Source organism: Vombatus ursinus, unplaced genomic scaffold (genome assembly GCF_900497805.2).
Source record: "Vombatus ursinus unplaced genomic scaffold, bare-nosed wombat genome assembly UNPS02014817.1, whole genome shotgun sequence".
NCBI classification, from domain to species: Eukaryota; Metazoa; Chordata; class Mammalia; order Diprotodontia; family Vombatidae; genus Vombatus; species Vombatus ursinus.
Genome location: NW_020954595.1, coordinates 6,131,602 through 6,155,237, shown reverse-complemented (window position 1 = coordinate 6,155,237; position 23,636 = coordinate 6,131,602). Strand labels below are relative to the sequence as shown.

The window sequence follows — 23,636 nt, the reverse complement described above, 5'->3', positions numbered from 1 at the left end:
TCTCTACCTTGATGTCCCCTGGCACCTCTAACTCAACACATTTAAGAAGGAATTCTCACCATCTTCCGTGAAGCCAGCCTTCCCCTTGTCTGGTAAAGGGGGCACCATCTTCCGAGTCACTTAGCTTGATGCTTCAAGGCATCTTCTGTTCCATCTTTAAAACTTTGCATACCTAATGAGTAGCCAAATCCTATCTGCTCTGCCTCTGAGATACCCTGCAATTACTCCTTCCTTCTGGTCCCATTGCCACTGTCCTGTTTCAGACCTTTATTATCTCCTGGACAAGGAAGGCAGCATTCTACAATCTGGAGCCAGAGGACCTGGGTTCAAATCTCACCTTTGATGCTTACTATCTGTGTGATCTTGGGCAAGTCACTTAACCTTGATGGGCATGGCCTCCAAGGTCCATTCCAGATTTGGGATCCATGATGCCTCAATGGTTGGTTCAAGTGATCCCTTCTCCACAAAGCCTTTTCTGAGTCCCTGACCCCATCCTGGTGGAAACGTTCTCTCTTCTGCTCTTTCTTGTATCTTCCAAGTTCCTGCTATCAGGCATGTGTCTTCATGTCTTATGCTTTTTGTCTAGACTGCAAGTGAAGGCTTAATCAGCTCTCCTTTCTCTTTGCACCATCAGCATCAGCGTATTCTCCTAGTATCATGTGAGTGTCAGACATGGAGGATACATTTGTCGAAGGGAAGTGAAAAGGAGGTCTCAAATGTAGGTTCTAATAACATCAGGGGAGGCCTCTGACAACTGTTGTCTTCGTTGCCTCATGTGAGATGGCCGCCCTATAGCATTTTCTAATGGCAGCCAGAGCCCTGGGAGCAGTATAAGAGACCTGAAAGTCCCGCTGTCAGTGGTCTGGCTTCCTTTGAAATCCTGTAGTCTAGATGGCCTTGATCCTCAGGAAAGGCCGACAGAGGCAACGAAATGAGAAACTCGTGACTGTGGCAAGAGCTTTCGGGCTCCATTCAGCTTGTAGAAAATTCCAGGGTATGCATTTGGCAAAAGCTGGCCTCCAGACACACATCGTTTGCAAATTCAGTTGTTAAAGACCTCTCGTTCTTGCCTGAGCTCTGTGGCTGCTGTAGGTGGTTTAAGAACCTGCTGGCACAGCAGCATCTTTGGGGAGGCTGTGATAAAGGCAAGGCATCGTTAGCAAGAATGAGATTTGCCCTTTAAAAGAAAGAATGGAAACAAGTTCTCATCTCTAGAGATGCTGTGATGTTAGTTAGACCTGGCTGTATATTCGAGTACGCTCAGATTTCCATGAGAAAGATGCGCCTCCAGAAATGGGCTCTGAGCCCCTTCTGGACCTTGGGTCCATAAAACTATGAAGATCAACATTGTGAAGGCACATGGAATGAAGGCACTACCCGTATCTCCCCAGATGTATCACTGTCTCCAAAGGGTTCTGATTTAGCCCAGGTCTGCATCCTTTACTGAGCTGCATGGGTGGGAGTAGAAATTGAGAGACTCATAGGTCTAGACCAGAGGGTCTTGATCATTTTTTGTGTTGGGTGCCTACAACAGACCTAGAGTCAGGAAGACCTAAGTTCAAATCTGGCCTCAGACACTTAATTGCTGTGTGACCCTGGGCAAGTCACTTAACCTCTGCCTGTCTCTGTGTCTTCATCTGTAAAATGAAGCTAATAACAGCATCTACTTCACAAGGTTGTTGTGGGGATCAAATGAGATCATATTTGTAAAGTGCTCTGTAAATCTTAAAGTTCTTTGCAAATGCTGGCTATCGTGTCATGGACCCCTTTGGGGAGTGGTGATACACGTGGACCTCTTCTCAGAATAATGTTTTTCAGTGAAAAAATACATTGAAAACCAATTAAACTGAAATGCAGTTATCAAAATACATCTTTTAAAAAGTGTATTGATTTGGGGCAGCTAGGTGGGGTGCAGTGGATAGAGCATTGGCCCTAGAGTCAGGAGGACCTGAGTTCAAATCTGACCTCAGACACTTAACACTAGCTTTGTGACCCTAGGCAAGTCACTTAACCCCGATTGGCTCACAAAAAAAAGTATATTGATTTCTGGTTAAGAATCTGTGTTCTAGCACTTAAAGGGAACCTGAAGGTCATCGAGTCCCTCCCTCCCATTTTACAGATGAGGAAACTGAGACCCAGTTAATATAAGTGACTAGTCCAACGTCATGCAGCTAGTGTCTGGAGGTTGGATTTGAACCCAGGTTTTTCTGGCTTCAAGTCCAACACTCAATCCATTCCTTTCTGTATGAGCTTCCAATCAGTTATAGAACATTAAAGGAGCTATCCTTTTGTTGGGATGTGGGGATCTAGGTATACATCTGAGGACCATCCTACAGCCTCACCTCTCAAAATCAGTTCATGAAAGACCCTGACCAATTTAATCAGCAAGCCCTGCCCCTCCCACTCCCCCCATATACCTATATCTTCCTCCTAGCTTAGCTCTGAGCCTCCATATCATCCTCTACAAAGGGCTAGCTCTCTGTTGGCTGAGGAGGCTGTGACTGATTGCCAAGAATGCCTTGAGAGGAGCTGCTGAGCTGTTTGCATGATCCATGTTGCATGATCCAGACCCTTTCTGAGGTCTCTGGTGTTTGTACATCAGATGAAATGTGATTGAAAAAGAAAGAAAAGCAGTGTGGGGCCATGGCAAAGGAACAGGGAGTCAGAAAACCTTGGTCAGAATTACAGCTCTGCCACTCACCTTGAACAAGTCACTTGACCCCTCTAAGTCTCAGCTTCTTCATCTAAAAAATGGGCACAGTAATTGTACCTTACACGCCTGACAGGACTAGCGTGAAGAAAATAAGGAAATTGCTTTATAAACCAACAAGTTATTTAGGAATTCCAATGGCTTATAAGCCCCCTTTCTCCAAGTGACAACTTAGATGGATTGAATTCTACATGGGAACCGGTAACCAAAACATGTTTAAAATTAATTGCACTATTAAATTATCCATACCTTTTTTAAGGTGTGGCATCCTGACATCTAAGGAAGTCATGCTTAAGTAGCCATTTTTCCAGGTTCTTTCAGATGCTTCCCTTGATTCTCAGTTTTGTGGGAGGAATCCAATTAGAACAATCTGTGACTTCTCCCTCTTCTTCTCTCTTTCAGAAATGTGATGTGCTCTGGGAAGACTTCCATCAAAAGCTAGTGGATGGGTCCTTACTCACGCTGGACACATACCTTGGCCAGTTTCCTGACATCAAAGTACTGCACCCTGTTTTCCTAAGGGGGAGGAGGAATGAAATGGCTCCTGATCCCAGGGGAGAGAAGCATGATGGGGTGGGATAGGAGGAGGGGACAGAAGGGGAGGAAATAGACCATGTCCTCTGAGGCAAAGCAGAAAAGGCAGGAATTGCCTCCAGCCTGGATCCCCTGCCCAGTGACAGCTTACCATGCACTGTGTCTCAAGAAATCTCATTTTCTCCTTCAGTTCATCCCCTGGAGCTTCAGCTGCTTGCAAGGAGGCTTTTTGAACCCAGAAACATAAAGCCATAGACCAAGCCAGAACCTTACCCACTATACCACACTGCCTTGCTATTAAGAGCCTATAATTCAGCAGGATTGCTACCTCTCTTAAGAATTATTTATGTTCCTTTTTCCCTCTTCTCCATGAAAGGAGGGCTGGATTTAGACTTGGAGCACATGAGTTCACATCCTGGCTTTGTCTCTTACTGTCATTTTGACCTTGGGCAATCCCCCCGTCTGAGCCTCAGTTTCTCCTTCTATAAAGTAAGGTAGTTAGCCTAAATGGCCTCTCAGGTCCCTTTCAGCTCTAGAACTGAGCCTGTGATTAAGCCGATCACAGCATCCATAATGTAAACTCCCTATAATTATCTTTTCAATTGAGTTAATGTTCTGTTTGCCCTAAGAGTCGCTACACAAAAATGGTAAGTAGATTGAAAGTAATTGGAGCTGAGGAGGCGAAGTAGCTGAGTGGCTTCAGGGCTGGGCCACTGGTACTAGATGTCTCTTTCTTGGTGTCTTCATCTGTTTGTTATGCAGCAAATTGCTGGGGAGTGGCCCAAAGGAAGTCACATGGACACTGACCTTCCCTGGCAGAATTCTGCCATCTTGGATAGGTGCCGTTGACAGGCACAGGTCCATGCTGCCATACAGACAGTAAAAGGAAACCATGATGGCTCACAGACACTTAGATTTCAGGGAGATGGAGTCTCCTCAGTGTGGCTACTCCCTTCTCTAAAACATATCTTAGTATAGTCTCCACCCTCCATATTCCACCCACCACCATTCCTTAGTAGACAATTTCACTAGTTGCTGTGGCCAAAAGATTTAGTCTCTAATGACCAAAGTTTTCAATCAATCAATAAACATTTATTAAGCACCTACTGTGTGCTTGGCCCTTTGCTAAGCACTGGGAATACTGAAAGAGGGGGAAAAAATAATCCTTGGCTTAAAGGAGTTTATAATCTAATAGGGGAGACAAGATACAAACGAATATATACAAAGCAAGCCATATAAAATAGGGCAGCAATTACCAACAGGAAGGTACTAGAAGTTGGAGAAGACTTCCTGTAGAAGGTAGGCTTTTAGTTGGGACTTAAAGGAAGCCGTGGAGGTCAGTACTTGGAGGAGAGGAGGGCGGACTTTCCAGGCATGGAGGATAGCCAGAGAGAATGTCTCCAGCCAGGAGGTAGAGGGTCTTCTTCCATAGAATTGTCAGGAGGCCAGTATCAAAGGATCAGTGATGAGCCTCTGCTAATTTGTTATTCTTCAGTCATGTCCGACTCTTCAGGACTCCATGGACCACACTGTCTATGGGGCTTTCTTGGCAAAGATACTGGAACAGTTTGCCATTTCCTTCTCCAGCGAATTAAGGCAAACAGAGGTTAAGTGACTTGCCCAGGGTCACACAGCTAGTAAGTCTCTGAGCCAGATTTTAACTCAGGTCTTCCTGACTCCAGGCCCAGGGCTCTATCCATGGAGCCACCTAACTTCCTCCTTATGCTAATTTAGCTAGAATGATCCATGTGATAGCCAACATTCAGGCCATCTATAAGTCCATTCTTGAAGCTTTTCTAGGCTGGTAGATCCCACCAGATCTTGAATTTCTGGAGGATGGCTCTTGAGAATCCAGAGTCAATTCTACTCCATGATGAGGCATCAGGAGAAGGCTTTAGTGGAGGATTTCCCACCCTCCATTTGATTCCATGCTCATTATTCCTAGCTCTGGATAGATCGCTTGAGGATCAACACACTCAATTTGTGGGATACCAATAAATCAATCAATAAGCATGTATTAAACACCTACAGTGTGCTAAGCACTAAAACTTGATAGTTCAGCCAGATAATTGTCTAGAGGATGAATTACGCATTCTCCTCAATACTTCTTCTCCATAGAAAGACCACTGGACTTAAAATTGGAGGCCCTGGATTCAAAATCTGGCTCTGCTTCTTCCTGCCTCCGACACCTTGGGTAGATCACTTAATCTCGTTAAGTCTCAGTTTCTTCCTCTAAAAAATGAGGGGCCTGGTCGAAATAGCCTCTGAGGCTCCTCCTGGCTCTAAATCTGTGACTTCCTTTTCTGGACATTTGCTACCTATCAACAAACGTCACCACCAGAGGGAGCCCCGGGGCAGGGGGGAGTGAAACCCAGCCCCTGTCCATATCGGTTAAGCAGCTGTGTTAGAAATGCTCCTGGGGTGGGAAATGTAGCCAATGCACAGGAAAGCAGATTTTCCAGAACCTCAGATGTAACCCTTGTCCGCTCTCTGTTTTCACACCAGCCTGGAAAGCTCCTGCTCAGAGCCATAGGGTTGGACCATTTGTATGTGCAGAGCCTCTCCTGGTGGATACAGCACCACGTGTGGGCTATTTCATATCCTGCTCTTTCCCTGTTAGAACATAAGCTCTCTGAAGGCAGGAGCTATCTCGTTTTTCTGTGTGTGTTTCTAGAACTTAGCAGAGCACATGGCATATAGTAAGAGCTGAGTAAATCTTTATACTTTCATTCATTATTCATTCCTGCCTCCCATCCCTTCCTCCTTTCCTTCCTCCCCACGTCTCACTTCCTTTCCTCTCTTCAAATGTCACACGCACACATCAGGCTGTTGTTATTTACTGCAGCTGAGCTGGAGATGATCTGTCGTCTCTATAACAACCTTGCTGTGCTTTCAGAGCAGCGACTCTGTATGTCCTCTGGGTGCCTTGATGGGGTCTCTGCTGGCTCTGCATTCACCTGCTCCTCACTGGACTCTTTGCCCCTGTGATAGCATCCTGTGGGCTTCTGGCCAAGCGCATCAATCACAAGGCACAGTTTTTATAAGTTGGATGAGGTCATATAGCCTAATCCTCTCTTTCCCTCCTGCAGCCAGGAGGTGAGAGGACTGACCGACTTGCCCAAGGTCACACAGACAGGAAGTGGCCCAGCTGGGATTTCACTCGTCTGAGTCCAAATCCTACATTCTCTCCACTGGCCCACACTGCCCCCATGCCATGAGAGAGATTCTTCAAGAACCCTCTTTTCCCATCCTATATCCTAGGGATGCTTGCTTTGTTTTCCACAATAGTTTCTGTTTGATCTCATTAATATGAGGACTTCCCAATAGGGAAACTTCTCCCAATGCAGATCAAGAGCTGAGCTGATCTCTGACTTAGATTCTTAAAGTTATTTAGAGCATGGAGACATTAGATGACTTGTCCAGGGTCACACAGATGAGATGTGTCAGAGGCAGAACCTGAACCCAGATCTTCCTGTCTCTGAGGTCAGTCACTAAGCCAAGCTGTCTCTGCAACAATAGATTCTTAGAACAAAGCTGACCATGGCAAATACCATGGAAGAGTTTCGTGTTCATGTCCTTGGGCCTTCCCAGTTCTCACAGACCCCAGCCTTGAATCTGTTTAACTCCTACGCCAAACTATCTGAGCACATAGAGGTTTGCCACCCAGACCCTGGCTGCCAAGCAATAGCTTCTGTCAGCTTCAGTCATTCATGAAGCTGTTTGGTATCACTGGAGGGGCCTCTATCTGTATCAGCAGAAGGAGAGCACATAGCTTAAATAGTGCACTGTTTAAAATAATGCAGTAAGTATACCTATCAAAGCTTATGCTCACCAGGCCCAAGTCTTACTTATTCCACAGTGATTGAATGAGTGGGTTGGAGGTATGGCAAAGAATTATGACTTAAGATCCTGAGTGGAGATTTTTCAAAACCCAACACTGTGATTCCCATTGCAGTCAATGGGAAACATGCTGCTGAAACCTCAGGCAACTTTCAAAATATTTATTCCAGTCCATCATTAAGGACGGTGACTCAGGGCTCCTCAGGGCTTGCTGCTTTGCCTTGTTTCGCCTGATGGGATGGGTGAAGCAGCCAGCTTGGCTTTGCAGGATAAGGCAACCGGCAACCAAATCTGTATTTTCAAATGAAGCAGACTTGTCAACAGCCTGGTCCAGTCAGGGAAGCCAGGGGCACTTCTTGGCAAAGGTCGCTGTGATCCTGCTCAGAGCCGTAGGGCTGGATGGTTTGTGTGTGCAGAGCCTCTCCTGGTGGATTCAGCACCACGTGTGGGCTATTTCATATCCTGCTCTTTCCCTGGGCACCAGCCACTAAAGATGTCTTGGTGGGGGTGTGCCAAGGCATACTCTTCCAATGGGCAGTTATTGGTGGTTTCCTTTTAAACAGGCTCATTGTGTTCTTTGGGCAGAAGCTACTGAGCAGATGGAAATGCCAAGGAGTTTTAATTGAGCTTGACTGAAGGAGAAAGCTGAGTGCTTCTTGTAAAAAATAAGATAACATTTCCTGACCTCTGCCCTAGATGGCGGATGCTTTGAAGAAGGCCCTAGAGTCCGAGATGGGAAGCTGAGCCGATGAAACAGATTTTAGGAACAAATGAAGTAGAGCTTAGAAGTCCAAATGAGGGGAAATGCATTAAGATAAATGTCAAGTTTTATGTTTGATTTAAAAATAATCGGCATCCCAAGGATAAGACAGAGAAGGCATGGATAGATGGCCTTATTTCTGACAATAATTGGAGGGCTCTAATGCATGACTCATTGTGAATCAGCAGTAAGATGTGGCTGCCAAGTCAGCCAAGACCATTGTGGATGACATTAAGAGAGGCAGAGAATCTGGAAAGAAGGAGGTGATGGGGCCCTTGCCCTCTGCCCCAGTCAGACCACCCATGGAATATTATGCTCAGTGCTAGGTGCTGATGTGGAAGGAGGACATTGCTAAATTGGAGAGTATCAGAAGAGGGCAACCAGGATGGTGAAGGGCCTTGAGCCAGTGACATACGAGGGTCAGTTGAAGGAACTGGCATGTTTAGCCAGAAGGAGAGAAGACTAAGGGGGCAGGGGGCAGGATAGCTGCCTTCCAGTTTTTGTAGGGCTGTTATATGGAACATTGTGTTTGGCCCCAGAGGTCAGAACTTGGAATTGTGGGTGGAAGTTGCAAAAAGGTCAATTTCCCACCCTTCTGTGCTTTTATGCACTCATAGACTCACAGAATGTGAGATTGAATGTGACCTCACTGGTCATCCTGTCCGAGCCATACATCCCACAATAACATTCCCGTAAGTGGAGGTCCAGCTACTGCTTACAGATCTCTAAGGAAGGGCAGCCAACTCTTTCTTGAGGCATTTTTTTCTCTATGGGGGAAAAGTTCTTATAATTAAAACTGTGCAATGGGGGAATGGCCCATGTTGGGAGGTGGTGAATTTGCCTTTACTGAAGATCTTCAAGGAAAGATTAAGCTACCGTGAATGGAGTGTCTCATAGTAGGAATATTTTTCCAAGTACCAATTAGACAAGATGGGCACTGAAGTCATCTCCAGCTCTGAGAGGATTTGATTCTGTTAAGAGGAGGAGACAGCTTAGTGCAATAGAATCAAGGCTCATTTAGAGTCTTTGAATCCTGCCTCTGATACTCACTGCCCCATGACCTTGAGCAAGTCACTTAGCTTCCCTGGGTGTCAGTCTCCCCAACTGCACAGTGACGGGGCCGGACGAGACGGCCCCTCACGCTCCCCCAGCTCTCTGTCTATGAACCTGTGAACCTCATCAAAGTAGTACCCTTGGCCCTTATTCCATTGACGTCACCCCTCACAGCGTGTGCAGATTTCCTTTGCAAATGGACTTTAGAGCTGCTTTGCAAACCAAGCCGAAAGGAGATTATTTCCCAGTCATATTTTGTTTTTTATTCATAAACAATAGACCCTGGTGTGATCTCCCACTGTCTTCATCAGACTTGGCTCCAGTCTTTTTCAGCTGCTTCCAAAAATCAAATCCTCCCTTGAAGGACGAAAGTGGGTCAGCAGTAAGGATGCTTGAAGGAATGTCCTGCAGGTTCAGGAGGCAGGGGAGGACTTGGACAGTCTTTTCAGGAGTGGCATTCTCATTGGCTTATCACTGTCAGGGGGCCACCTGAGAGGGCTGCTTTGCAGGGGACGATGACCATTTAGATCCCTTGAAGCCCCAGTAGACATGTTACTAAAGATGAGTCTCATTCTGCCTTAGCCGCCCCTCCTGCTTTGAGTTTGAAGTAGTTTCTGGCATTTTCAGACCCTGTTTAACACCATGTCTTATATTTGGGTATAATCATGAAGTGTGAGCAGTGTTTATGGATGCAGCTGGGGAAGTACACTAGATTTGGAGGCATAGGTTCTGGATTCAAATTTCTGCCCTGCTCCTCCCTGCCTGTGTGACTCTAGACAAATCACTTTCCCTCCTGTTTCCTCTTTTGTAAATGTCAAACTAGATCAACTTTAAGGTCCCTTCCTGCTTTGCATCTGTGATCTTGTGGCACAAATCTCCCCACCATTAGCCCTGGCTAGGTATGCTTAGGAGGTGGGAAGAGAAAAGAAAGGGCAGAAAACAGGAGTAGCAAGAACTTGGGCAGGGGAGTCTGGGTAGGTTGAGGAGGGTCTGTAAGAAAATACTGGAGGAAAGTGTGGGATGAATGGAGGTTTGCTCATTACCATCCATCAACTTATTGTCAGTCTTCCCGCCCTAGCCAACCTTAGGTGTCATAGATCATATCTTGCCTTCATATGATATGGAAAGGCAACCATTTCTCAATGGATATGGCTTAATGGGTCTGTAAGAGGCACATGTTGGAGGTGACTAGAATTGGAATATCCAGTTACTACCTTGCTTTTCTCCAGCCAGATCTCAGTGTGAAAAACAAACAAACACCCCCAGATGCTTCATCTATTCAAATTATCAAACATTTGCTAAGTGCTTACTATCTGTAGGTACCAAGCATTGTGCTAAGAAATGAGGATATGAAAGCCAAAGTACTATGTCCTGCCCTCAGAGAGTTTCTTATACTGCACAAAGATCAATGTGGAAAGTCATCATGATTTCCAGTCTTGTAGGGGCCATTTCCTGTCACTTAAAGTCATACTGCTTGAGAGTACTTGAGTTAGAAAAAAATCAACTTCACAGGGAAGATATATGGAAGGCATGGCTAGGCAAAGGGGTGTCTGAAGAAGATTTAGGGGTTCTGGTGCACTACAAACTCAGCATGAGTCACTGACATGCTATGGCAGCCAAAAAATCTTATGCAATTTTAGTCTGAGAAGCATAGTGTCTTCAGCTAGAGGGACCAGCTGTCTGGTTCCCTGGTCGGTCCACAGCTGGAGCCTTAATTTAGAGGCTAGACACCAAGCTTTAAGAAGGATTTTGGCTGACTTGAGAGCAGGCAATCATCTTGAGTTCATTCTGTACAATGGCTGGTTGAAAGACCTATAGATGTTTAGCGCAGAGCAGACCTAGAGCAGACATAGTCACTGTCGTCAGGTACTTGGGTCAAGCAGACCCTGAACTAGAAACAACAGTGAAAGGAAAATCTTCCCAACACTTAGAACCATTGAAAGGTGTGATGAGCTGCCTTGGAAGGTGGCAGCTTCTTCTGCTTCACTAGAGGAGGTCCTCCAGCAAAGGTTGGATGATTGTTTGGCTGGTGTATGGTGGAGGGCATTCTTGGTCCTCTGTGGGCTGAACAAGTAGCCTCTGTAGCATTCCGACTCTGATTCTCTGATACTGAAGCCTGCTGCCTTGCCTTTCCGTCTCCTTCTTCAATCCAATGCACTCTCACAAGCCTTTACTGAGAACTTACTATGCACATCACTATGCTCTACCCTGGAAATACAAAGACAAAAATTGAAGCAGCCTTAGTCCTCAAGGAACCTGCAGCCTCTTCCTCCCCCTCACCCTCGGTCATCAACTTCTCCAGGTAGAGAGAGGAGTTGGCCAGGTCCGCCATCTTACTGGGGCTTGATTGCTTTAGCAAAGGCCACAATTCCCTCTGTTGGCAGATGCGCATCGCCAAGAGGAGCAGAAAGCTGGTGGATTATGACAGTGCCCGTCACCATCTAGAAGCTCTGCAGAGTTCCAAAAGACGAGACGAAAGTCGCATCACAAAGGTAAGATGTGCTGGGAGGTCCCAGGCAGCTTCCCTTGAGACCTGGATGGCTTTGTGGGTGGGAACAAAGCCACAGAGATCTGGCTGGAATCAAGACAGAATCCAGGCTGGGCTTTACCTCATCTCTAACACATTGGTGGAAAATGAGCCTATTCCTTACATCACAACACATTTTGGGCCGAGACATTTGGAGTATCCATTGCTAAGCTATTGAAGGACATTATTCAGCTGTAAAAATGTCTGATATACTAATCTAGCATTGAGGGGACACCAAGTTTGAGGCTGGGGTGTGTACAATGGGGGCCAATTTTAGGCATTTACTGAATTTAATTTGCTGACTCTTTCTTCAGTTTCCTGTCCGGCCTTCTCTGGTTAGATCCTTTACTTTCTGATCTGATGGGCTAGCTGGCACATGGAAAGCAGAGGAGCCAGGACCTTAAAGAAGGCTCCTTCACCTAACCAGCTGACCTAACATGATGAGTTTTGTAAAAACAATTTTGGCATCTCAGGAAGCAGGCAAGCTAACAAGCCCGCTACTTTGTCCAAAAGTGTGCAGGCTGGCACACAACTCTAGACCAAATCTCTCCTATCCAGTGAAGCTATTTTATATCAACATAGTTACATCACTTTTAGATGGGTGGAAATAAACAGTCTTTTGTTCCTTCTAGGCAGAAGAAGAGTTTCAAAAAGCCCAGAAAGTGTTTGAAGAGTTCAACATTGATTTACAAGAAGAGCTTCCTTCTTTGTGGTCTAGGTAAAGTCATTTGTCTGCATGTTGCATCCCCAGATAGAATGTCAGTGCCAAGAAGGCAGAGACTTCTGTCTTTGAATCCCCAGGGTCTAATGCGGTGCTTGCTATGTAATAATTAATATTGTCATTTTGATCAATTGATGATTAATTAATTGATTTTCAGAGAAAGTAATATATGCCCTTTAGGGAGATTTGCAAAAACTCCCTATTTCTACAAATAGGTATCTACTGAAATTACCTACTCTCTGTGTCTTAGTTATCTTTCAGCCAATCAAGGCTAAAGATTAACATAGCCCCTCCTGAGAATATGATTATAGGAAAGAATTCAGGTTTTCAGTTATCTGGACAAATCTGCAAAGGTGGAGGGGGGTTCCTCACTGGGAATTCTTTATGTCTATGATGTGACAGATCAAACAAATATATGTACATACCATATCTGAGGTAAATTTAGTTGGTTGTACTGATATTCAACATTAATCTTTTAGTGTAACATTTTTAAAAGAGGTTCATTAAAAATACATTAGAAACATCCAGAAACATACATCCTCATTTTGTCCCTTGCTTTCTTTCAAAACCTGGATGGAGATGGAGTAACGGAGATGTTTCCTTAACCCTTACAAGTGCTTTGGTTACTGAATGGCTCTTCTCTCAGATCTCCTGTGTTCTCTTTTTGCTTCTTCCCCATAGACGGGTGGGATTTTATGTCAATACTTTCAAGAATGTGTCCAGCCTCGAGGCCAAGTTCCACAAGGAAATTGCTCTGGTAAGAGACATTGATCATTCCACATGTGAATTACATGGTGGATAGGCATCTTCTGTCTGTAGGGACAGGCAGGCATTTGATTCCCCCATGCCTGAGATCATGTATCTTTCTGTTAACTGGGCTAAATTCTTCATTGTTCTAACTGAAGCATGTTTGCATTGGGGACATACATCTTAATTAGTGTTCTCTGCCTGGAAGACTTAGAGGATGTGCCTAATATAGCGAGCCCTTCTCTGCATTTGGGTCCCCTCTTAGAACTTCCTCATCTGTTTCCTAAAGAAAGATATTGGGGGCTGTGCTTTACACTGATTATAAAGTCCTAGGTTTAGAGCTGGGGGAACCTCGGTAAGTCTCCTCTCCCAACCCTTCATTTCATATATGAGAAAGTAGATTAAGAATGCCGGGCATTAGCTTCAAGCATCCCCCTTCTGACTGCCTCAGTAGCCCTCAGAGGCCCTCACAGCCCCGCTGATGAGTTTCACAAGGAAGACTACTCTGCCACCATTGCTCAGGCACCCACATCCATTGATCGCTCAATTTTTAAAATTATTATCAAGCACCTATGTGCCAGACACATTATATACACAGCTTCAGATCTCCCTCAGTGCATTATCTTTCAACCATGTCCACCTGCCTGGCGGGCCTCAAAAGACTGCTTCTCTGATCCAGGCATAGTTCCTCAATCACTAGCTTTCAAAGGAAAACATTTGGATTTTTAAGTTAGGATGGGAATAATGTGCATCCAGTGGACAAGTGCCTTCTGTCTCCTCAGCTCTGCCACAAGCTTTATGAGGTGATGACCAAGCTCGGGGAGCAGCATGCAGACAAGGCCTTTACCATTCAGGGAGCCCCTAGGTAAGCGACTATTCATTGAAAGGCATGAACATTCTTGTGGGCTCCCCCACACCAAGAGCTCATGGAGCTCTCACTACTCCTCCATTTGGAAAGTCTCTTTCTCACATCACATTCCAAAGAGGTGCCTTCAATTATGGGAAGGAAGGAATAATGAATGAGTGAGTGAGTGAATGGAAGCATGTGTTGAGGGCCTACTATGCACACTTAGCACTGTACTAAGACTTGGGGATAGAAATAAGAAAACAAGACAGTTCCTCCTCTCAAGGAACTCCCATTCTAATTGAGGGAGGGTCCAGTAGCAAGGTATATGATAGGGTCTGGCAGTGCTGCAGTTGCAGTGACGGGGCATACAATAAACTCCAGGGGTACTCAGGGTGCATTGTCAGATGACGATGCCTGGGGATCTGAAGGATGCAATGTCAGGTTAAATCCTGGCAAGCCTTGCTAGAGATTGTAGTTAATAATGCCAAAATGGTATAAGCAGCCACGTCCACTCAACAAGTAGAGAGGATCAAGGGGATCCCGGCCCACCACTAGCATAGTGCGAGGTCTTTGGGTTCCCTCTTCAGGACTAGGGATGTGAAGTCAGTGTGCAAACAGGACAGGAAAAGGGGAAGGAGGATTGGCAAGAAATTTGAGAGAGAAGAGTTTCCTGTTGTGCCTACTCCTGCTGGGCCCTCCAGATGGGCCCCAGGTTGGGCAGGAAGGTAGGCCTTCCCTCCATCCCTGTGAAGACAACTGGAAAGGAGAAGTCAGATAGGTAAGGGGGGGACCAAGAGAAAGCAGGGACTCGAAGTACAAGGGAACAGAGAGGATACAGGATCATGTAGTCAGCAGTATCAAAAGCTTCCAAGAGGTCAAGAAAGTCAAAGAGTGAGAGAAGGACATTGGATTAGGCAGTTAAGAGATCCTTAGCAACCTGGAAAGAGCCATTTCAGTCAAAGGGTAGGGTTCAAGCCATATTACACAGGCTTGAAAACTAAATGACAGGGAGGAAGTAGACACTCCAAGAATAGATGAGTGAATCTAGGCCATGAAAAGGAGGAGGCTTTGGAAATGAGGGGAAGGAGGGGGTAATAAGCACTTCTTAAACACCTACTGTGTGCCAGGCCCTGGGCTAAATGCTTTACAAATATCTCATTTGAGTTTGATGTGTCAGTGAAGCTGTGCTCATATGAAGGTTTCTACAGATGGGAGAGCTCTGCTCATTTTTGTAAGTGGTGAGGAAGACGCCAGTAGATAAGGAAGAGACTTGAAATGAGTGCTAGTGAATGTGAAGAGATGGGAAGGCATAGGGTCAAGGTCAAAGCAAGTGGGCTTGACCTGGCTAACCTCCGATCATGCACTCCGGCTACTTTGCTGCCCAAATGGAGCCCAGTCTACCTCCCTCAGTTGTGTACCGGCAGCCTTCCCCACCTACAATGCCTCTGAAACAGCAGCACCTCCACCACCGATGCCTTAGCTCTTCAGCACTAAGGACAGTTCTGGAGAGGGCTGTCTGCCAACAGAGCAGGGACAGGCAGCATCTGCCTGTAACTATAATGTCCCCATCTTCTAAAGACGGCATCTGTCCCTCCTTGTGTCACAGGGTTCAGGTAAAAACAAACAAGAGCACTGAATCTGAGCTAAGAGGATCTGGATTCAAATCCTACTTCAGATATGACTACCTGGGTGATGTTGAACACGCCACTGAGGCCCTTTTGGTAGTGAGGATGCTGGACTAAAATATTTCCTTAGTCTTTCTTCTGTGATATATGATCCACAAGCTACAATCCTGAGTCAGTCAACAAGCACTGATTAAGCACCTACTATATGTCAGACACTGTGCTAAATGCTAGGAATTCAAAGAGAGGCAAAAAGTCTTTGCTATCATGGAACTCACAGTCTAATTGAGGAGAGAGTACATGCAGCAACTACGGACAAATAAGATATGAACAGGATAAACTGGAGAGAATCAACAGATGAACAATATGCCCTCTTCCTCGGAGAGTTATTCCATATAAAAATATTTTTCAAAGATTTTTTTAAATTAGCAAAACTAATCAATACATCTAAAAAGTCTGGAAACAAGTACAATGTTTCTCACCCATTTCCCCCTCTCTGCAAAGGAGTGGGTGGAGTTGGAGGATCCCCCCTCTTTGGAGTCATGTTTGTTCTTTGTAATTTTGCAACATTCACTTTTGGTGTTTTGGTGTAGGTCTTTCCATGTATTTTTTTTTTGTCCCTGTGTGTGTTGATTCCTTGGTTCTGCTGACTTCACTCTGCATCAGTACATATAAATCCATAATTCTCTGTATTCATTATTCATTGTTTCTTACAACACAATAATCTTCCATTACATTCCTCTACCATGGTTTGTTTAATCATTCCCCATCAATGGGCATCTACTTTGTTTCTAATTCTTTGCTACCACAAAAAAGCATTCCTATTACTATTTTGGTGTTTATAGGAACTTTGCTTCTTATCAATGGCCTCCTGGGCTTCATTTGCATAATTCCATATTGCTTTCCAGGATGGTTGTCATCATTCACAGCTCCACTAACAATGCATTAATGAACCTATCTTCCCACAATCCTTCCAACACTAGTATCAATTATTATTATATCCGGTGAAGAGTGGGAGAAAATCAACAACAGCTTGTTTTTTTTTTCCCACCAGAAATAGAAGGGATCAAAAACTTGTCACTTTTTAAACCTAAATATTATCAAATTACTTGAAATCAATCACTAAGCATTTAAGTACCTACGTGTACTGGGGATACAAAAGCTAAAATAAGGCAATCTCTGCTGTCAAAGAGTCTGTATTCATTCATTCATTTAGCATTTCTTAAGCATTGTGCCTGACTGAGATTAGATCAATCAACAAGCATTTAAGTGCCTACTAAGTGCCAAGTGCTGTTAGTCCTTGGGAATACAAAGATAACATGGAAACACTTCCTGCCCTGAAGGAGCTTATATTTTACTGGTAGTAGGGATACAAATCCATTAGCAAGTATTTATTAAGTGCCTACTATGTGCCAGGCACTGTGCTGGGTGCTGAGATTACAAAGACAAAAGTGAGATAGTCCCTGCCCACAGGGAGTTTACGTTCTGTAAGGAGAAACCACATGTATGCAGATAAATAAATACAAAAATATGCAAAGGAAATAAAAGCTGATTTCAGGGGTAGAAGAACAAGGAGGGGTCAGACCTCATTACTGACATATGCTTCTTTCATTTTCCCAATGTCTTCCCAGAGAGAGGTGGTGAGTGAGCTCTGAGAAACCCTTCTCAAAGCATCCATTTGGGCTTGGTTTGTAGCAGCCATGGTTGATGGCTAGCGTCCCCAATCATGGGCAGTGTTTGCTTGCTTTCCCTAAAGACCACGAGGACTCAGTTTCCTCAGCCTGCTGTGTCTGTACCAACTCCTGCACTGCACACGTGCAGGTCAAAAAAGCTGCTTTCCCCTCAAGCTGAAATACGTAGAAACCCCTAGAGAGCTGAGGGTGCCCCCCCAGCGTCCTTGTTAGCAATAGCCATTAGTAGATGTCAAGTCTGGCTACCATTCTTAGTAGCTTTGTCACTGAGTGATGTCCTTGAAGTCTGAGCACTTCAGACCACTGGGTTTGACCCATAAACCCCTAATCTGAAGACAGGAACAGTTAAGGAAAATGGTCACTTCCCAACACTTCTGTGGCCCATCTGACTATGGCATTTCATCATTCACCCAACAACAGCTGGCCAAACCCTGGGAAGGCAGAATCTTTACTAATTTGTGATGTGTGCCACTTAGGGAATAAGTAAGTGCAGGAAGTGGTGGGAGAACTGAACCAGGAGTCCGGAAGACCCGAGTTCAAATCTCATCACTAGCATTTACTTGTTACTATAAGAAAATTGGTTTTTGCCTATCTAAGCCTCCATTTCTTCACTTGTAATATACAGATGATAGTAATAAAACATATTTTCCTTACAAGGGCTTTGTGGGATTCCCTTGGGATAATATGAAAGCACTTTGCAAACCTCAGAGCCCTGTAAGATGTCAAATATTATGCTCTAAAGCCTCTATTTAATACAGAGATGAGGATATAGGAGATGCTACATTTAATATGGTTTAAAGTGTCTGGTGACGTGTTCTAGGTCAGGACTTCGAAACATTTTTTGTGTCCTGGTCTTCTTGGGCAACAGTCTGGTGAAGGCCTGGACCCATTCTCAGCATCGTGTTTTAAATGCGTAAAATAAAGCATTGGATTACAAAGGGATCCAATTATCTTGAAATACAGTTATATATATGTATATATATATATATATTTATACACATACACACACATACATATATATATAACAAATTCACAGACCCCTGGTTAAGAATTACTAGATTCTATTGGAATAATCACTAGACTTGGAGCCTGGAGGTCTGGACTCAACCATGTTATTTGATAATTGTATAAGCCCTTGAGCCTCAGTTTCCTCATCTGTAAACTGAGGATAATGATTATACTGCTAGCCTCTCAGGATTATTCTGAAATAAAGTGCTTTTGACAACCTAAAAGGGCTACAACAAAGTGAGTTACATCACCATTATTAATGAAGGTTGATTTTTGGTATTTGCTTAAAAAGAGAAAAAAAATCCCAGCTCCTGCTCAGGCTATGGCATGCTCACTTCTCTGTTTCTGTCTAGTGATTCCGGTCCTCTCCGTATTGCAAAGACACCATCGCCACCAGAGGAGCCTTCCCCCCTGCCCAGCCCAGTAGCTAGTCCGAATCACACTCTGGCACCTGCCTCTCCTGCACCAGCCCGGCCAAAGTCACCTTCACAGGTAGGAGGGACAAGGGGGAGCCGGGAGGAATGTGCAGATGGCAGGGCTAAAGAAGCTTCCCATTGGATGCCTTTGTCACAGGGGAAGGGTGTTCCTTAGGACTGGTGACATCCCACAGAACATCAAAAAAGACCAGTGTTAAGAGAATGACCTATCTGCAAAGCCTGATCTCCCTCTAAACCCCTAAGGAGATTCTACAGTCTAACAAAAATGAAAATATATGGTCAGTCATCCCAGATATCTCAGCTTTCTTCCATGTCTGCAACTTTGCTCCAGAAATTCCTTCTACTTACCATGTTGATCTTCATCCACCAAAACCCAACCCATCCTTCGAGGCTCAGCTTAAATAGCGCCTCCTCTGAACTTCCCAAACACTCGGTGTGTATCACCCACAGGGTCTCGCATATGAGTTCTCTGTGCCTGTTGCTTATCTCCCTTAATTGACTCCCTCCCCTGTGACCTTGATGGTAGCTGCTGCTCAGTCATTTTCAGTCATGTCTGACTCTTTGTGACCCCATTTGGGGTTTTCTTGGCAGAGATACTGAAGTGTTTTACCATTTTCTTTTCTAGCTCATTTTACAGATGAGGAAACTGAGGCAAATAGGTTAAGTGACTAGCCCAGGGTCACACAGTTAGTATATATTTGAGGCCAGATCTAAACTCATAAAGATAAGTCTTCCTGACTCCAAGTTCAGTGCTCTATCCATTATGGTGCCACCTAGTTGCCCTTGACCTTGATGGTAGTGATACCATTTTTCACAACCTTGTACCATCCATAGTAACTAACAAGGTACTTTGCACTGAATATGTCCTTAAGAATTATTGGGTGAAAGTCAGTGAACTGATAAAACAATCACTGTTTCGGGACAGGGTTGGAACCAACTACCAGACCTCTCTCTAATTGCTTTTTTTGTTTAATTCGGTCCGGACCTGTGATTTACTGGTGTTACAAATATTCAGCATGGAAATTTCTTCCATTGATTCATGCCTGAGGCTCATTTGTACCTTATTGTCTTAGAGATTTGCCCAGATCTAAGAGGCTAAGTGACCTCCCAGGATCACACAGCCAACATGTGTCTGAGGCAGATCTAGAACTCAGGTTTTCCTGGCTTCAAGCCGAGCTCTCCACCCTCCAGTAATTCTGGAGAACTACAGGCCAATAGTGGGGTGAGAGGAACCCCAAAACCTCCTTAGGAAGGAAAAGGTGTTTCTTCTGCGTCCTTGAGATATGAAATAAGGAGATTTCACTCTGAAAGTATTTCAGGGAGAGCTGAGATGTTGCAGAAGCATAGATTTAGAGCCGAAAGGGGCCTTTGAAGCCATCAGGACTGACAGATGAGGAACCTGGCGTTCGGAGAATCACCCCCCATCATACAGCTTTCTGATCAAGATTTGCACTTGGCTCTGTCTAACTCCAGATCCAATGTGCCTTATTGCTTCCTTCCTCCTGTCTGCAACATGGGAATATTTGAAAGGCCTATTTAAGAGAAAGTCATTGTGGTGTCCGGGAGGGCATCTCAGCCTTGGAGCCAGGAAACCTAGCATCCAAAGCCTACCACTGACATGTCCAAACTGTGTCACCCAGAGCAAGTCACTTCACCTCTCTTTGGCCCAGACAATATTTTGTTATATTCTTCAATTAACAAGTACTTCTTTTCTCTCCCTCCCACCCTCTCCAATTTAAAAGAAAAAACCTTTGCAAGAAATATGCATAGTCAGGCAAAACAAATTCCCATTTTGTCCATATCTAAAAATGTCTATTGCATTCTACACCTTGAATTCTTTGCCTCTAAAACTTAGAATGAAAGCTCACTGAGGGCTATGGCATGCTCACTTCTCTGTTTCTGTCTAGTGATTCTATTATTCTGTTATTTTTGCTGCCACAGGAAGTATTTAATAAATGCTTGTCAAATGATTGATTGACAGGCTAGAGACTAGTTGCAATTCACATAAGTGGAGGGAGTTTCCACTGTGAGAGATCCCAAGGCCAATGAAAGTTTAGGTCCATAGTTTAAAAAAATTAAGCCATCCTTTCCTTTAGACCAGTTGGAATGAGGTTATTTTTTTTTGATTCATTGTGTTTATGAAATTAATCCAGGCAGCCCTGCAGATCTGGTGGCTTGGTGTGTGCCCCCTCCCAGTGTGCCTACATTCCCCCAAAACAACAATGGCAACACAAGAAAAAGCCCACTGCTTGGGGACTTTCTTGGTCTGGTCCAGCCTGCAGAGTGACATAAGAAAGGGACCCTGAGCCAGGGAGGAGCCTCTAGCCAGGCACTCCTGGTACGTCTGAGAGACCCCAGGAAGAGGCCTCTTTAAATTCAGTGTCCTCCCAGGCCCCTCCTGCCTTATTCAGAGGTGTGTCGGGCTCTGCTTCTCAGACCTCTCCATTAGGGATCGATCAATCCATCCTCCCACCTAAACCAGAGCACTTTAAGGAGGGCCAGAGAACTTGAAAAAAATAGTCAATTCCAACCTTTTCAGGCTTGCAAAGAGGATTTTTAGTAGGCTTTCCCCTCTAACCAAGACCTCATTCTGAGTCACTAAACCTCTTTTGTTGTTTTTTAATATTTTATTTTCTCCAATTACATATAATAACAATTTTTAACATTAATTTTTAAAAATTTTGAATTCCAAGTTTCCTCCCTCCCTCTTCTCCTCCCCCTTCCCTTAGATGGTAAGCAATTTGATACAGGTTATAACCTACATGTGCAATCATGCAAAGCATATTTCTGTATTAGTCATATTGGAATCATTAAATTTCTGTGTCTGCGATAAACATGCCCCACACAACGTTTGACTGACCAAAAGGAACCGTTGAAACAGATCTGCCTAATGCCTCTGCCTATGGCAAATCACTTCACTGCTCCAAGACTCAGTTTCCTCATCTGTAAAATGGATTCTGGGGTCATCGATTTAGAGAAAGCATAAGAACATGACCTCCCTCCTAGGGCTGTTGCCAGCCTTGAGCCTTCTCCAAATAGGAATTCTGGCTGTGACTAGCGTGATTTCTTTCTTCTCGTTTTTTGAAGAGGTTCATCAAATCTTCCTGGCCGAATCTGTCTCCTGTTGCTCTTCTGTGTGTTTAATATTCAGCAGTCTGGGGCATGAAATGATGGGTTGGTGAAGCTGGATAAAGCCTTCTATAGAAGCTTGGCCTTGCTTGGTTGGCTCCCTGAGAATGTCCATGGGACCCTCTGGCAGCCTCTACCTCGCCTTGACCCTTCCCCTCTGCTGCTGATCTCCTCCAACAGACCTCTGTATTTTAAAATCATCATTATTTTAACACACGTAACAAGCAGGGTCTCCACGTTGCTTTCTTTCTGTTTTTACATCTGTCGACGAAGGCCAGAAGACAGGCGCCTTGGGTTCCACTCCCTCACTAACTGCATGACTTTGAGGAAGTCATTCCACTTCCCTAGGACTGTTTTCTCCTCTGTAAGATTAGGGAATTGGAAGAGATGAGCTGCTAAATCTGTGATTCTGCGGTCTCATGTTCATGTCTGGAGAGTCACACGTGTCACCTCAGGCAAATTGTGCGCCTTGGTTTCCTTATTTGCAAAATGAATACATTGGACTAGATGACCCCTGAGACTTCAGCTAGAGACCTAGCATCCCATGATCCTCTCTGGACAATGGAATTTGCGATCTTGGGAAAGCCATTTAAGATCTTCAGGCCTCAGTTTCCTCACCAGTAAAATGAGAGGGTTCGACTCAGTAACCTTTAAGGTTCTTTCCCGCTCTGAACTGCAATCCTCTAATCACAGCTGCTCTCCAAGGTCAACCAGAAAGTTCAGAGAGTCCTTGATTAGAGCTGGGTGGGGGCGGGGAACCTCAGAGAGGATCAAGTTCAACAAGTGACCGACCCAGGGTCACACAGGTGGGTGGGTAGGTAGGTAAGTACCAGGTAGGATTTGAACACAGGTCCTCTGGTTCCTGAGGCAAGATTCTTCCACTGTGCCCTAGCCCCTTCTTGAGTAGAGGTCATGTTCTGCCCCAGTCAGGGGAGCAGCCTCCCTGTAAGAAGGCGTGGTGCTCTGCAGGAGGACTTAGCCCAGACAGGCCATTTCTGCGAGGCTGTGGCAGTCCCAGGCCCTGGCTGCACAAATTCACCGTTGTCATCCCTTTTTCCTAGTTGCGGAAAGGGCCTCCGGTCCCACCTCTGCCCAAAGTCACGCCCACAAGGGAACTACAACAGGAGAACATCATTAGCCTCTTTGAGGACAACTTTGTCCCAGAAATCAATGTGACAACTGCATCTCAGGTGAGTGGTACAGCCTACTGGGGGGGGGCAGGGCAGGGCCCACAATGCTTGGGTGTGTGAGTGTGTGTGTATGTGTACGTGTGTATTGTAGGGATGTGTTGTGTGTGTATGTGTGTGTGCATGTGTGTGCATGTGTGTGCATGTGTGTGCATACGCTCAGCACAAGCCAGCACCTGCACATGCCCACGTACAAAGGAAAGGACCCGTACAAAGGAGAGGAATAGAGCTGCTGCAGCCACTGCCTCTTTCATCCAGATCGTTTGGATTTCAAGAGAAGATGGAAAACGAGAGGCTTGTGTGGAGGTCGCTGCTGATTCTGGGCAGTCCAGAGGCGGCTCTGGCATCTGCAGAGAGCCGTCCCTGCTTTAGGCTGAGGTCTAATTAGATTTAGGTCTCATTCATCCGGGCATGGTTATGGGCTGAAGAACAGGATTCAATGGTCTGGGCTCCTGCTAATGTTGTTTCTGCACTTCATCTGCCTGGAGACTGAGGGCAGAGCCCAGAAATTCCCCTCAGAACCCAGGTGGCCACAGCTTTTTCTCACTCTTTTGTAATGATTATTTGTAGCAGCTACTCATGCCACTCAGCCAGCTGGGAACACATCAATAATAGCAACAGTACTGCAGTAAGAATGAATGACTGCATGGATGGATGGATGGACAGATGGATGTATGTATGGATAAACTGATGGATGGATGGATAGATGGATGGATGGATGGATGGATGGATGGATGGATGGATGGATGGATGGATGGATGCATGGATGGATGGATGGATGGACGGATGCATGGATGGATGCATGGATGGATGGATGGATGGA

The 23,636-nt window shown here is 45.0% G+C and overlaps 1 protein-coding gene across 1 annotated transcript in view; it reads left to right on the top strand.

Annotated features, from left to right (window-relative positions):
• Positions 1 to 23,636, top strand: part of AMPH (amphiphysin) — a 195,647-nt gene that overhangs the window by 117,958 nt on the left and 54,053 nt on the right. The window contains exons 5-11 of the mRNA XM_027835760.1: positions 3,113 to 3,208; positions 11,282 to 11,389; positions 12,057 to 12,142; positions 12,827 to 12,902; positions 13,675 to 13,757; positions 18,414 to 18,552; positions 22,688 to 22,816. Of these exons, the coding sequence (XP_027691561.1) occupies positions 3,113 to 3,208; positions 11,282 to 11,389; positions 12,057 to 12,142; positions 12,827 to 12,902; positions 13,675 to 13,757; positions 18,414 to 18,552; positions 22,688 to 22,816 (717 nt within the window). The remainder of the gene's footprint in view (positions 1 to 3,112; positions 3,209 to 11,281; positions 11,390 to 12,056; positions 12,143 to 12,826; positions 12,903 to 13,674; positions 13,758 to 18,413; positions 18,553 to 22,687; positions 22,817 to 23,636) is intronic.